At 37.1% G+C, this 15486-nt stretch overlaps 1 protein-coding gene across 1 annotated transcript in view; it reads right to left on the bottom strand.

Annotated features, from left to right (window-relative positions):
* Positions 1-15486, bottom strand: part of BEAN1 (brain expressed associated with NEDD4 1) — a 61419-nt gene that overhangs the window by 11287 nt on the left and 34646 nt on the right. Inside the window, exons 3-4 of the mRNA XM_085306440.1 lie at positions 4724-4933; positions 1983-2124 (exon numbers count right to left, since the gene is read on the bottom strand). Coding sequence (XP_085162566.1) covers positions 1983-2124; positions 4724-4933 — 352 coding nt within the window. The remainder of the gene's footprint in view (positions 1-1982; positions 2125-4723; positions 4934-15486) is intronic.

Here is a 15486-nt window from a genome sequence, read left to right as displayed (position 1 = left end):
GTAGAGCTGTTTGTAAGCAGTAGTATGGCCAACATGGACTTGGTTTCTCCAACTAGATTGAATGTGGAAAGAGGAGGTTTTATTTAGGCAAAGTTTTGCAAATCTGCTTGTGAAATCGGGAATCTTATTCCCATTAAATTCACCCGAGTACACAAGGTTAGTTGCATCTAAATGGCCTCTAAACTTTGAAGTATACAGTTTATCTGTAAGTCATTTAATAGGTTATTCCTGCACAACTGTGTAACAGATAACTTCTGTTTCTTGGAGATGTCTGGAAATATCGCCTTATAGTTTAACTTAAGTCAGACTTTGCCTATATTCATGTGTTTGGTGAGGCAGTTCTACTGATTGATGTGACTCTTCTAAGATACCTTGAAAGAGCAAGAATAAAGGAAAATGATTTGGCTGAAAATGCTATCTTATTGCTAACGTAGGACAAGTACCATTATTAGGTGTCTCAGAATAGTAAGTTTTCTTCAGTTCTACCTTCTGGCAGAGTTAAAGCTGAGAAGTGAGATTTACCGAAAAATATGGAAGAACAGACTAATTGAGGGCAAAGTTTTCTCACACTTTTTTTGGTTGTTGTTTGTTTACTCTGATCTGAACARTCTCAAGGTCAATAATAAATGTAACCTGAAAGCTAAAATACTCTTTAAAGTGTATTTTACTACGAGCTATTTTTATTTACATATTGTATGTAAGACTAATTGTATTGTCAAATAATGACTGTTTGCTTTGCACTTGTAAATGACAGGTAGAAGGAATTACGGAGACTGCATTTGCACAAATTTGTATATAAGGCTATCTGTGATGTTTCAGTATATGTGAGCACTGGCATTTAGATCACTTTTCTAAATCAGTGGAATATACAGAATCACAACAGTCTTTAACCAATAATCATAAGCAATTCCAGGACTCCTCTGGTGTGCATGCTGTTTGCACATCTACTGAGATTTTCTGAGACAAATAATTGCCAAACAGATAGAAACCTGAAGGCGGGGGATTTTGTATCACTGTCACTTAGCGGTTCAAGGGCTGAGAGCCAAGAGATTTGTCCAAGGTAGTACAATAAGCTGTTGAAGAACAAGGTCCTGTTCATATTAATCAAAGTTGTGATTCAGTTGCTTCGATCTGYGTTGTCAAGGTAGAGACCAGCTGTACAAACAGGATGCCTGTGTGCACGGCAGTTACAAGGGCAGTACCTTGAAGAGACCTTTCTTTGTGTCACAGAGGTTGTAGAAAACATGTATGCGTTCAAAACTGCAAAGTAACAAAACAGCAATTACATCATATCCTGCTAATAAGTGATATCTATCACTAGGAAAGATACTCTTGTCCTTTTTAATAAAGGCACCGTATCTTACACTAATATGAATCTAGAATAACTAYTGACAATGGGAATGCTATGTGTAAATGACAGTAGAAATTGGTCCGTAGATCAACATATTTGCAACAAATTGACTTTGCAGGTGTGTAAATAAACATAGCATAAGTCTCTCTATTCGAAGTCTTTATTGGCTTGGAATTCAAAACTCCTCAAAATGTTATGAATCCTCTGTTATGAATCTAAGGAAGTAAAAATCTGAAGTTTGCCTTAATGTACTAATAGTAGAACACTGGTCAGGCAATATTTTGTTCATTCTTTGAGCCAATAAYGGTATAGTAGAAAACTGAAAAATTGGAAATTGCAAAACTGGTAATAAATTCCTGATAAAATTATATTTTTTTTTCCCTGAAAGTGAAACTTTGTTTTTCATAAGTTTCCTCCAATGAAAGATTTTTCATAGGTAACTTGTGTATTTTAATTAATGTCATCCAAGAAATACTAACATTTGAACTACTTGAACTAAACAAAGTTCATTTTCACTTAGTTTGTATGACCTGCATTTTTGTAGTGGCTAGGTCTAGCAGTTTTACTTTCTTCTTCAACAGACTTTGCAAGTGTAGGGCTGTAACACTCAGAATCGTAGAACAGTGCTTACCAGGGAGGTGAATCAGGATACATGACGCTGACCTGAGACAGTGACTCCAGATAGGAACCAAAATCAAAAGCTGGGGGGAACTCCTCCATACAGGTGGATCTCAGCTCTCCAATTGAGCCACCATAGGAGAAGCCATCTGGAGCTGGAAAACAAGCAATTCATACTTACTCTTTTTTTTTTTTTCCCTTCATGGTGGATTCTCTGAGGGAATGTTATATCCCTATAATGCCATAGGTCAGAAAATAAAACCTATCTGTGGTAGAGTTACTGGTGTTCTGGAACRTCAGGTCTTGCAAGACGTCGTTTTACTAAGAGCGAGAGCCAGTTATAGCTGAGCTGTGGTGTTTCGGAGTGCGGCACAGGGACTGCGTATTTAGTGCTGCCTGCAAGATGCGAGTGTTTGAGGCTCTTCCTGTGCATTCAGGAATGAAACGGAAGTTTTTGCTTCCTTCAACTTCAACTGTTAGCAGGATTGCTGAAGTTCTCAGGAACGACATACATTCAAACCTCAGCAGTTCTGCGCAGGTGCTTRAAAGTAGGCTTATACATCTGATTTTAAATATCAGTGTCTTGAGAGAGAAAATGGTTGTTTTAATCAAAATGCTGACATAAAAGGGGAAAAACTGGAAAACAGGAGAGAATGATTCTGCTACCAGCTCCAGGGCTCTTTTAATGCTTTCAGACGAGAGCTCCAGAGCTACCRAGAAGTTGGTGCTATTTTGTATCTTTGAGGATAGTTAATACTCAAGATTTCAGTGTGAATTTCTTTAAGCAGGCCTGAATTGTGGGAATATAGCCCCCCCYCCCCAATCTATCTTTCACATAAAGCAATTCCTCCTTTTCACTCAGTGCATTAAGACGGTACCTGGAGACAAGAGCCAGCACCAAAGTGAAATCAAAGTAGTGTTTTCTTGTCAGAGGGTAAAGGGCAGGACTCACTTCAGTAAGTCTTGAACTGCCTGTTCCTCCTTCTGGCAATTTTCAGCTTTGCCAATTTTTTCCTGAAGAATTCTACCAGGACTAATCCATTCCGTTAAGCGCTGTGCTCTCCTTTTGCTTAATACGTGGAGAGAGCCACCTGCCCCGGGACTCCCGCCGCTGCCGCTCCGGCCAGCGGAAGCACGCTGAGGTGTTAGGGTGGCGTGTGGTAATACAACATTTTCTCTTAGGCAGATGGGCACAAGTTAACGTAAGATTATTCTCCTCAGTTTCTCTGAAAACGTCGCCACACTTGCCTGCCATTTCTAAGGCGTTGTTATTTCTAAGAAGCAATTTGAAAATTGTCCTTTATGTCTTAGGTTGCTTCAAGGTTTTTTAAGGAGCTGAAGTTGATGTAGCAGCAGATCTAAATGTAGTGATTGTAAATTAATGTTCAGTATTTTATYCTGCCAAAATACTGCTATGTTTTTTGTTCATGGATGGAACAGTAACTGTACAGGTTTGGGTTAAACTACTTAATTCCAAAAATTTAGCTGCTGAAAAGTAGGAAAAATGGATGTTACAAAAATACACTTTTTTTTCCCCCCTTACCCTGTAAATTACAATGCCTGTTCTAATGTCATTTCTTTTGGAGTCTAAATCTAGTCCAAATCTAGTCCCAGAACAGACATTATTCACTTATCTGGATAAATGATTCTGGAAAAAAACATTAATAATTATTCCTGGTTTAATTTGGGTGAACCGATTCAGGGAAATAATGTATTTCTTTTCAACACAAAAATTACTGGTCCAGATGACTAAGTGAAGTCCCATTGTTGTCAGTGGATACTTCAGTTGCCTTGGTAAAATCAGAATTGATCCAATACATTTTTAAGTACTGCAGTATTATCTTCTATATACAAAAAGGAAAATGCAAAAATATGCAAGGAACTGTGCTCTTATGAAAAACTGCAGGTATAGGAGCAAAACCACAGAAATTGTTCAATGCTTCACTGAATTCATTACTCCATATTTCATTAGATTTTTTACTAGCTGAAAGCCTGGCTTATGAAGTCATTTGTTGTAACCTATTTCTTGTTAAATACAGAAATAATCAGATCTTACCATTTCCTTGACCAAATGGCTTTTAACTTCTGGTCAGCAAACTAAAAATTGGCCCAAAATATAATTCTATTTCTCTTTTGTATTACCAATTTCTTTTAAATAACAGGATTTTTGGTCAGAAAGAAAAACTGGGCCTTTTTGGTAGTAAGCAAGTCGATCTAGTAATTATGGCAATTGTCTATGTAATGAGATTTTGATACCCTGTTCTGCTTATATCCAGTTATTAGTTTGCGTGCTGAGAAAAGAGGCAATTGCCAAATCATTGTTKTAAGGTGGTGCAGACTGCAGAAGTAAAAAGCCTCCATGAATCCGCATTGAATAAATTGGTCACCACATTGTGGCTTTCCAGCAGATAGAAATTACATTATGCCCTATACCAAGCCTAGAATGGGATATGGAAACAAACTGTATCAAGAGAGGGAGAAATCATGTTTAGTATCAAAGAAAAATAAGCTGTTTAAGAAACACCGTTGGCATTTGACTTGTTCATGTTAACAGTTAGCWATGGGGCTTGTACTATGTGAATTCAGTGCCCGCATAAAGGTGCCATTAAACTACAAAGCTGGCTGCGACCTACTCCTTGCTATTTTTTCACTCACTTCTTTTTAATCACTTGCCCAGTGACCAGATGCTTTTTGTTGCCCTTGGTACCAGATACTAACAGTACTAAACATTATCTTGCTAGTTAGCTCTCTTACCATAACTAGCATCTCTCCTCAGATGTGGGTGTCTTAACCGTCCATCCTTTCGCAGACTGCCGACAATGATTGTAACACAAGATAGAAATAGTACAAGTCCAATCACCACTCCAGCCACCAGAAGAGGTGACACAAGTAGACTGGGATCATTTCCGTTTTCACTGTAGCTGGGAAATTCACTGATTGGGTTGCTGTGGTTCAAGTGAACTTCTGTACAGTAGAGAGATTGGAGGGGAAAAAAGTGTTATGGGAAAGAAATGTATTGTGTGGTTATACAAATGCTAAAACTAGAATCCAAAGCACTAAGACACACTGAGACAGGTGCACTGTACAAATTCATACTTCTTATGGACACCCTGTTTATTAGACCAATTTATAGAGCTGTTAATAACTGACTGAACAACTGTTCCCATGTTACCTGTGGAATATCCTGGAGTAGTCAAGCATGTGCGTTGCTTAATGCTCATTTTGGTTGCTTATTTCTGGAGCCGCTCCTTACACCATGATTRATGCTAAAAGAATTTCAATGCACAGAGAAGAATATGAAAAGCAAAAATTCCTCCTAGCAGAGCAAAAGAATCTAATGGTGTTACCAGATACGAAAAGACTTGAAGGACTTCCAGAGAACGTTYTGGGCAAGGGCAAAACAGAGGAGCATGCTTTTGGAGAACAGGGCATGTTTTAGTTTGTGGGGTGAGTCTGCATCCCAAGAAACTGATTTCAAGCAGACTTGAAGAAATTCATGATAAAGAGAAAAGCTTTAAGGAGGGGATCCCCTGTGATTTGCAGAACTCTCCTGTCAGCTGAAGGTTCTCTCTTTGGACTCTTCTGTGAACAAAAAAAGCTRGTAAAGAAACTGAGGTAGAGAGGGGGAACTATGTTGTTTAACTTGTCTATATTACATATTTTTTTTTAGAGTCTGAGTAAAGAGTAACTGTGTTTTGTCTATATATTTGGTAGCTTTATGCTGGTATGCGTTCTTCAGAGATGTAAGTGTGCTCATGGAGCTGGAATTGTGGGAAAGAATGTTTTTAAGTTACCAGTAAASCTCTGAGATACCTTAGGCAGCAAAGCTTTGGGATAGCAATCAGTTAACCTGGGAAGAGAAGATTTTCCTTATGCAAAGAAACAGGTTAACAGMGGTTAGGGTTAATAGGGTAACAGCATGCTTCAGCCTAATGCTTCAGCATCCAGTGGAGCTATTCCACTAGGATAATGTATGTGATGACAATATTATTTGTTTGTACTTTAGAATTATTAAAAAAAAAAAAAAGACTATGAGAGCACTTCCTGGCTCCCCACCAGTACGATTCTTAGAACCCAGCAAGGCATGCTGTGCAAGGATGCAAGCGTTCAGTTCAAGTGCTGGAGACCATCTGTTTCTCTTCTCATTGATTGCTTCATTATCTTTACAAGACTGTATAYTTCATTTCTATGTAACTTGTATCTATTAGAGTATGTTTTAGTGAGACTAAAGAATAAAGATTAAAAAAAGTGATCTTAATGAATCTGAACATAATTGTCCATCTGGAATGCCTAGAGAGGATGTTTTTTAGTTGTTTAAGTCRTGGGTTCTTTCTGACACTCCTAAAATTAGCAGGTAACTAATACTTGGAAATGACTATTCTTCTTGATGCAGTSTTAAAAGTGTCAGGTGATTAGCAAAAGCAATCTGGTATCTTTGTTCAATTAGTGATAGCTTACAGAATCAAGTAGCCTAAAAAATGTGTATTGTAGCAAATAATGATGTGGGCAGGTGATGATTTAGTCATGTGACACATCAGTTTACACAGAAATATGTCTTTCCATGGCTGTCATTTTTATTTGTTCACTGTCAGGGCACACACAGAAYGAAGACATGTATTATCTGGAATAGTCACCCAATTAACAGACAAAAGAAGCTTTAAAATTGATCATTACCGGTAGAGATAAAACAGACAAGCTTACTGTAGATTTTAAAATTTGATGCATTTAAGAGAGTGAAAGTCTGATTGATGTAGCCTTGCATTTAAGAAATTYCTTAAAATAAATGGTGTGGGATTCTTAGGCATTGAATTTTCATCTAAGGCCTGGCTTTTATTAGACAGAAGTGTGGGCATTATAATGGTACTTTTGGCCTTAACATCTTAAAAGTATTTGAAATAAAAGAACATCAAAATGAGCGCTGTAAAGTATACTTACCAGACCCTAGGGGTTTTCTTATTTACTTTTTAATTACCTATTTTTATTTCAACCTCAACTTTTCAGTACAGGCTTCTTATAAGACTCTGAGCTAACAACAGACTGTGAGGATTTGGATATATGTTTAGTTATATGTCAGTTGAACAGATCAACAATTTTTGTTTCCTGCAGGCACTAACAAAATTTTTATTTGGAATATTTCTGTAAAGTAAATACATGGGTTTGGAAGTGTGATAGTAGCAGACCTCTGCTTTTTATATGAATAGATGTTAGCAGATAGTTATCAGCAATGTTTTCTCAGTTCTTTTCCATTGGGAAATGCTACTTACTGTCTTGCAGTCACAATAAGCTTGAAAAGAAGAGCAGTACATGATGGCTTTGTGTCAATATATAGTATCATTGGCTAACACTTGACATTGAGAGAACTGTCTAGAAATATAAAACAAACTGGGGATTTAGCATGTAGGGTTTTTTTGTTAATTTTTTAGAAGCACTTGACTGTTGGCTGAGAATCYTTGTGAGCAATTAAGACAGCCAAGAAATGTACTGAGCTTTAGCAAAGTATTGCGTGCCAAAACAGAAAACTGATTTTTCCGGAGAAAATTCTCTAGCATTAAATCAAAAGCATATGGAAAACTATCCTAGTTAGTACTCTTCCCTCAAAATGTTTATGGGTGTGGAATATACACTGAGGCATAGATTCTGCTGATGTGGCTGTGGCACTAGAACTCAGCTTTCTCGAAGTTTAGAATGTTTCCTACTTGTTCAGTTTAATTCTCTGTATTGATAATATTTTCAGCAAGGTTGTACTTCTGCTGGCTTTCTGTAGCCTTGTTTATTCAGRTTGTTGCAAATCCTATCTTTGCAAGGTCCAAATATCTCTGCAGTACTAGTTAGTTTAAATCACAATTGCAGAAAATTGACATCTCTTTTTAGGAGGAAAAAAAAACTCTCAAAGTACAGACAGATTTACTCATAATTTCAGCTGGCATGCAATGATGAAAGAGAAGAATCAAGTTGCCATTGTGCATAGAAAATGAGCCTGGGATTTGAGGTTGCTCCATACACTGSTGGACTTGTAGTCTTAGATGTAATGTCAAATAGTACTGAAGTCACCAAGATGCATTAACCCCCAGAATTTTATTTTAGCCAACACAAARAGAGCTTGCATTACATTATATTTAAATAACTGTGATGTAAATTACATTAAAACATTTGAGTTAGGCCTRTGTTGCCAGATTTAAGTCTATATTCTTAACAACTGCTGAAGTCCAACAGTACTGTCATTTGTGTTGAAATCTGTACTGGAGCTGGCGAGAAACTTCACAGCAAGTTCAATGGGAATGGAGAGAAGCCAAGGTTTCTAGATGTTTTGAAACTTGGATGACTCCTAAATAGTCCTATTAGGAAGAGACTTTCTAAAGAAAAGAAGGGAGTATAGTTTTTTGCTGCCATCAGGTGTAAGCACTAATATTTGATCCTGTTTCACATTATAGGAGTTAAACTTTGGTTAGTGGTGAGTTGAAATAGAAAGTACTCTCTCATGGTCTCCTCTTCTACTTGAGGAAATGTTTTTTATTACAAAACAGGCAATTCATCTAGCACTTTCTMAGGGCTTCCTTAGCCATTCTGCATCGTGTCTGTTTTATCTCCTTTATCTCCTGTTTCTCACTATCATGAATCTTCCTCTTTTTATTTACTTAATCTAACCGAACCCAAACTCTGGCAGAGACAAGATATATTGCAGTATTGCTCTTATTAGAAGGAATGAATCACTCCCCTCAGCTCTGCTCCTAAAACAAAATGCAATGGATAAACTTCTGTGGCATTATTCTGAATTTGACATTGTGAATCTAGCCCTGCAGACTGCTATTGTGAGTAGYTGCACTGACTGACTACTAGGGAAGTGCAAAAGCGACTATTGACTACAGAATGAGACTGTGTCGATATAAATTCTTTGTTTGGGAAACTTTTTGGAAGAAAGTTGTTTATATTACTTTGGGCAAAGGAATGTCATATGATTTTTTTTCTCCTCTTATCCAAATACCTCTTCTATTGATAAACTGTACATTTCTGTGCATAAAAATGCTTTGTTTTTTTTTCATTCAGAATAGAAGTATCTGGAAATTTACGTTCAGTTCATAAATGTAACAGCAATAGCAAAGTGTTAACCTTTCCTTTGAGATRAGTTGTTTACAACATGAAATTTCATTGGAAAAAAATATAATGCGTGAATATACATAAATAACCTATGTCTGGTCTTCTAAATATACATTATATCAGATGCACAGGACATTGCTTTTGTTCAGTGGTTAACCAAACATGGCACAACTGGAACATRCTGATAATTGCAGCCTTGAATACAATGCAAGGGGCACATATGGCTGAGCCAACACTTAATTTGGCAATTGGAAAATTGCCAAAACTGTTCATTCAGTGTTAGGTAATATATTATCTATCTACAAAATCCCTTAAATATCACATTATGTTAGTGCTTTTGCCATCTCAGCAGACCAACTTCTAAAGTAACTTCATGTTATTGAGGGAGGTGTAGTACCACTGGACTTTCTTAGCGTGTGTAGTGCTATTTCTCCTTCTCATTAATGTGTCTTTGACACTTCTTATTCTTTTCTAACTTGGTGGTAAGTTATGCTGAAGTCTGAACTGAGTCAGATGCTGTTGGAGTGAAATGTCTCGGTACCGAGACAAGGAGCTTGGATCATCCAAGATAGATGCCCTGTACTGGGGAATGGCTTCTCTCTTCACTGGCTTATGTCCGTGATGAGATGGAAGGGAAGTGCTGCATGTAAAGTACTTCTCCCTCATATTGAAATAATTTTTTCTGAAGGCACACCAGCTTTGGTTATGCCACAATAGGCTCTGTAATTACGGACAAAGTTTTCTTCTTTTCCTGTGAAACTCAAGGATTTAAGGCTGGATTTTACAAAGATAACCAAATCTCTTTCCAAGTTTACAATCTCCATTTCAGCAAGATAATTCATTTTATCACTGGGGAAGGAGGAGRGACATGGAGTGGCTTGTTTCTCATACTGAAATTTGCATGAACAGCTCATGAAGGAGTGCTGATGTGTAGGACAGGAAGAGTCATGCTTCCGCAGCTGTACACCTCTGCATCCCTGCCCGCTTTAGTTAAGCATTGCTTGAGGATGGAATGGGCTTTGCAATTACTTGCTGAACTGCAGTTGAAACACATCAACAGAACAATGTTATATTACTTGTATGCCCTGGATAAGTACAAGTTGAGGTTTGTGATCCATCACYTCTTATTATCTTTAAATATGCTAAATTAACAAAACCATACAGAACTGGAAACATGACTAGGGGGAAGCTCAGTATAGGATAGTTATGTGCAGTATAGGATAGTTAGGCTTTGCTTTTAAATGATCACAAAAAGGTGCCACACACACTCAAGCAATTTAAATCATGTTTCTGTTTTTGTTTGTTTGTTTGTTTTTATTTTTGTTTTTAATGGCTGGGACTGTAATTGAATATGCAGCCTGCTAATGAAGGGAAGAAGATTGACAGATAGCAAGGAGTTGAGCGATCCCAATGAGGCCAATGGATAGGCTAAATTAGTGGAATTGATGAAGATTTTGTCGATTCTGCCTTTATAAACAGTTTCTGTTCAAGGATGATTTAGTCTGGCCAAGAGTGACCAATTGGATTCTCTGCTCTCTACTGTACTGTGAAATAAGCCTCTAGTTGCAGCTGCTTTCCAGCTGCTGTCACACTTATTTCTGCAATGCCCAGGCAGGAGTTCACAAAACAAATAGAGTAGGTGCATTACAAAAACAAGCTCAAGGTTTTGACCACAGATGCTAGCTTTGTACAGCATATATCTATGGTAAGGGGGAAAGGAATATGATTTAAGTTGATGAATGCAAAGGCCCAAGTGAGCCAAAAAAAAAAAGACATACCTGCCCACTCCTACCCCAAGTAGCCACTCTGTTGAAATCAAAGCTATTCTATCTGGATTGTGAGGAAGGTTGGAACCTCTCACTTCTGCTAGGTAAATGCAAAGGTGTCATGTGTCTGTGAGCCAGGGACTTACCTTGGTTATTCCAAGTATAAATCATGAGCCACTCCAGGTCTGTCTTGTATTTGATTTACATTTATGCTTTATTCCACTCTTTTATTCTTGTGCAAGCAACCTGCCATTTTTAAAATGGAATGGCAATTTACCATGCTTTCCCCCCACCCTGCAAACCTTTCTAATCCCTAATTTTAGTAAAAGCATTTCAAATTTTAGTTGTTCCATGAAAGACTATAGGAGAACAGTTCAGCTCCATCAGAAATGATACAGAAATTGATGTGTTTTCTAAGAAAAACTTTTGATGGATTTATGCTTTCCGACTCCCTCTGGAAAGTTCTGCTCAATTCTGCTCATCARTAGCCTGATGTAACTTTGCTCCTTCATAGGAGAAATAGAAATGTCTCAATTATATATAAAAATATAAATTCTATATAAAAATTATATATAACTTATATACATACTTGCTATCTCTAAAGCAGCTATACGATAGTACAAACTTGTGCCACAATAAAACCTCACGTTTTTAACAGCAACAGAATAAAAATCTCTCAGCCTACCAGCTTCATACTAACTCAGTTAGGGGCACACTCTGTGTTAAAGTTTTCCTATGTTATACATAAATAGTAGGTACACATAATGAGGTAGAATTTCTTAGTGTTTAAATAATATTTAAAAGGAACTGATGATTATACTAAGATCAGGCAAGGCTGGTCCTTTTGTATTGATCTCATTGTCTTGTACAAAGTTGAGAAAATAAGTGGAAGACTAAAATACTCTGGAAACTGTCCTCTATAAATCAATTTTATAAGACATTTACAAGTAGTATAGGAAAAAATTTGCAGTTCAGGAGACTGAAGAGCATAGTTCATTTTCTGTCTTTCATACTGCTTGCCTCTACTACCTACAGGTCAGTCGTGTTGTATTCCTATTCTGTATGTTGTTCTGTTTTGCRCACACACAATTAAACTGCCTCTTAAGCTACAATCAGTACTCAATAATTACTGTGTAGGGACTGCTTCAATCTTTATTCACCTTAATGTGGCTTGTAAATGACGTGGTGTGAACACTGGGTGTATGTAGTCATAGATTAAAGAGGAGTTGATCTCCTGTATGTTGTAGCTCACACTACTTCATCCACGTACTGCGTACGAGAACCTGCTGACTTGTGCTCGATGGAAGCTTGTCTGCTYGAATGGCATTTAATAGTTATCTGACAACATCAAAAAGTGGCTACATTTTTACTGTCAGCTACTGCAATTGTGACATTTAAACAGTTCCTAGAACCAGATGTACATTTTTACTTTTAARTTTGAGGTAAAAATCTGTATACAAATGGCTAACTAGTCTTGCCTGATTACTACTATTGTGGGGCATACTTCAGCATTGCCTAATTCAAGCCCATATCCACACCATTAACCAGACAGGACCCTTAAATTCAGCTTAAGCTTTTCTGCAAGCTAACATTGGCTCTTGATCTATCTCTACATATATGTGTTATAATCGTAATTAAAACTTTGCACTGAGTAGTAGTGAAAAATCAATACCTTATTCAGAACATGAGACTATGTGGTAGGGACACTTCAGTTTTATCTGATACACTCAGCTTTAAGTGAATTTGGAGCATGCTTACAGGTACAAAAGCTGCCTGTGACCTTGAGAAGCTCATGCAAGGCAGAAAGGGTGGCCTTTCCTCTGAGATATCTAGCTCTGCCTTTTTATCATGTCTGCTAGCTATCAGATAATGACTTTTTTCTTCTTACATTGACATCCTTATTATAGAGTTAGAATGAATAAGATTGGATCACCAGCATCCTGCAAATTGAGAATGTCAGAAGCAAAGAGAATGTGGCTGCATAAGGGCTCAGAAAATAAATCTTTTCAGATGCTATGGCTTTAGGGTATTATGTTGATGTCACAGCAGCATGTACAGGTGCTGTTTCAAATTAAGAGGAAAAATCTTCCAATTTTCAGATCCATGGTCTATTTTATCAACATGATAAATACCACTGCAGTGAAACAAATCACTCTGGTATAATGACCCACCTTGTGATGGAGAATATATTTCTTCATTCATTTTCTCACACACAAACACCTTTGAACAAATACAATCTTGTAAGTGGGACCTGAACCTATTACTTTTTTCAGTAACTCTCTGTTAGGGCTTGGAAATAAGTATAGTGAGAATCCTGTTTTACTATTAAAATAAAGTTAACTTCATAAGCTAAAATCCAACTTAGGTCAATAGTGGCTTGACCAGAGCAAAAGCAGTAATTTTTATATTGTGAGAAATTCTGATATTTTGGCACATGACCTTTTCATTCTGAAATTGAAGGGGAAATAGCAATATATATTTTTCTTTCTATTTTGAGAAGGAAAGTTTTAAAAAATTGTCACTGGAAAATAATTCTGTATTTTACTTCAAGATTGCATCACCTTGAACTGTAAGTGGGTGTCTTGCCTCATCTCTTTAARAGGCTATCCTCTCATCTACACTATATCTAATGTCACCTAATGAGGTAGCTGTAGAGCAGACACCACATGGAAGATGCAGCCCAGACACGAAGCCAAATCTGTACAGAGAAGGGGAAAAAAATGCCAAAAACAAAACGAGCAAACAAAACCACAAGCCAAAACTTTCACACAGATGAATTTATTTACAAACTTCCATGAACRCATAGAAAATGAAATGGCAGTGATGAAAATCTTGTTAGCTCTACCAGTGACAAATGGTGACCAATTGTTTACTGACTTGTGCTCTGTTACTAGCTATATAAATTTGAGTTTAAATCAGCCATCTCCTTTTGATTTTTATGAAATTTGTTCAAAATCATGAGACTTTTGAAAAATCTCAAGTTTTTTTATTTTCCCTTTGCTTTGAGATGTTATCATGGTTCTTTTAATCAGTGTCTTTCAGCAATCATTGACATGCTCACATGATTTTAATCTCTGGAAAATACCTAGTAAAGATGATATTTGCAACCAAGTTCTGAGATTAAACTATTAACTGGAATTGCAGGAATCATATACACATTATGCTTTGAACAGTCCTACAGTGCTTGTGTCTACTTCTTATGCAGGACATCTATAGAAATGATCCTATTTCTTATTCCACCCTCCCCATCAGTCTTGAATAATAGCAATCCACTGGGAAAAACGTAGAGAAATGATTGATGTTCACTAATTACAGAAAATAATGACAACAACAGAAATATTCAACTAGCTAGTTACTGAAGGAATTCAGGGCTAAGATAGAAACTTGTTAAGAAATGCTGAAATCAAAAGATCTTACTTTAAGATTGTGATATGTCTCCCTATGCCTTTCTTTTAAGGGGACTTGAAATTTTTATAACTGTTAAAATGATTTTGCGGTGTTATGTAGTGCAATATGAATTACCATGTTGATGTCAAAGAGCATACAAAGCCTATAATATGACTTAGATTATCTATTGTATCTGTGAAAGATACACCAGTATCCACCTGCGTAAATCAAGGACTTCTCATGCCATTAAGAAGCTCTTTCATTCACTCAGATTTGTCTGATTAGGACCAGGGTTTCTACATAGACAGCTGCAGGAATGTCAATAATAGCAAAACAGATATTGATTTGTGGAACATTTTCAATCAGGTAGTCTTTGTTGCTAAAGAAGCCACCAAAGTTCAAGGACACTGAAAGATCTATAGAAATTAAATTATTCACAGCCATTGCTATTATGAAAACTGGAGAAAGCTATCCTTAAAACCCTGTTACTTACCATGCTAGGCTCATTTAGCTGAGGGATTGGCAAACTGGAGTACGAGATGTGCCATGCAGCAAAACATCATTCCCTAGGTGCGCGGAGCAGTGTTCAGAGCTGAGTCAGGTTCAAAGGGAGCAGAAGATTCCAGCCAGCAAAGGGCTGGAAGAAGAAACTTTCCCTCAACTGAAAAGCAACAGTATCTCTACCAGAGTAGCATAAAACTCTCCCACCTTGCACACAGAGCTCTTTTTTTGTAGCCTCCACATGATTCTTCCTCATAAATAATATGATATTGGTTGCTCCTGCATTTGAGATGGTAGGGAAAGGACTTAAAACAATGTGGTGATGAGGAAATTTCAATTGCTTATTCACCTTTCTATATGAACTGCAGCACGTGTATCTTTTTTTTTTTTTTTTTAATGTAAAATGTAGTGTTAGCTTAAAGGCTAGTTTCAGCATAGGGTAAACGCTGATGTCTGTTAGAGAGAGGGGTAGCTGCACCTTCCTACCTGCTGCAAAGCCAGAAGGGCTTCTGGGTTGTCCCCAGGATGGGAGATACAGGCTAAGACAGACTGATACTGATAAATGCCCTGAGAAACATTGGTCTCCATTTTGTCTCCAGGTGGTTGAAAGCTTAGGCTGTGGTTATTCCTCCCTGCCCTTGAAACTTGGACATCCATTTTTTTTTTTCAAAGAGGATTAAAAAATATTTTTATAAAGGAAGTAGAAATTGCAGTGTGTAGTGTTGTGTGTTGCTWCCAAATAAGATGGAGTGAGAAGAATAATAGATG

The sequence above is a fragment of the Rhea americana genome, unplaced genomic scaffold (genome assembly GCF_003343005.1).
Source record: "Rhea americana isolate MKP2758 unplaced genomic scaffold, rheAme1 scaffold_24, whole genome shotgun sequence".
Classification (NCBI taxonomy): domain Eukaryota; kingdom Metazoa; phylum Chordata; class Aves; order Rheiformes; family Rheidae; genus Rhea; species Rhea americana.
Note: the sequence above shows the minus strand (reverse complement) of the source record. Positions and strands in the feature narration are given on the sequence as shown.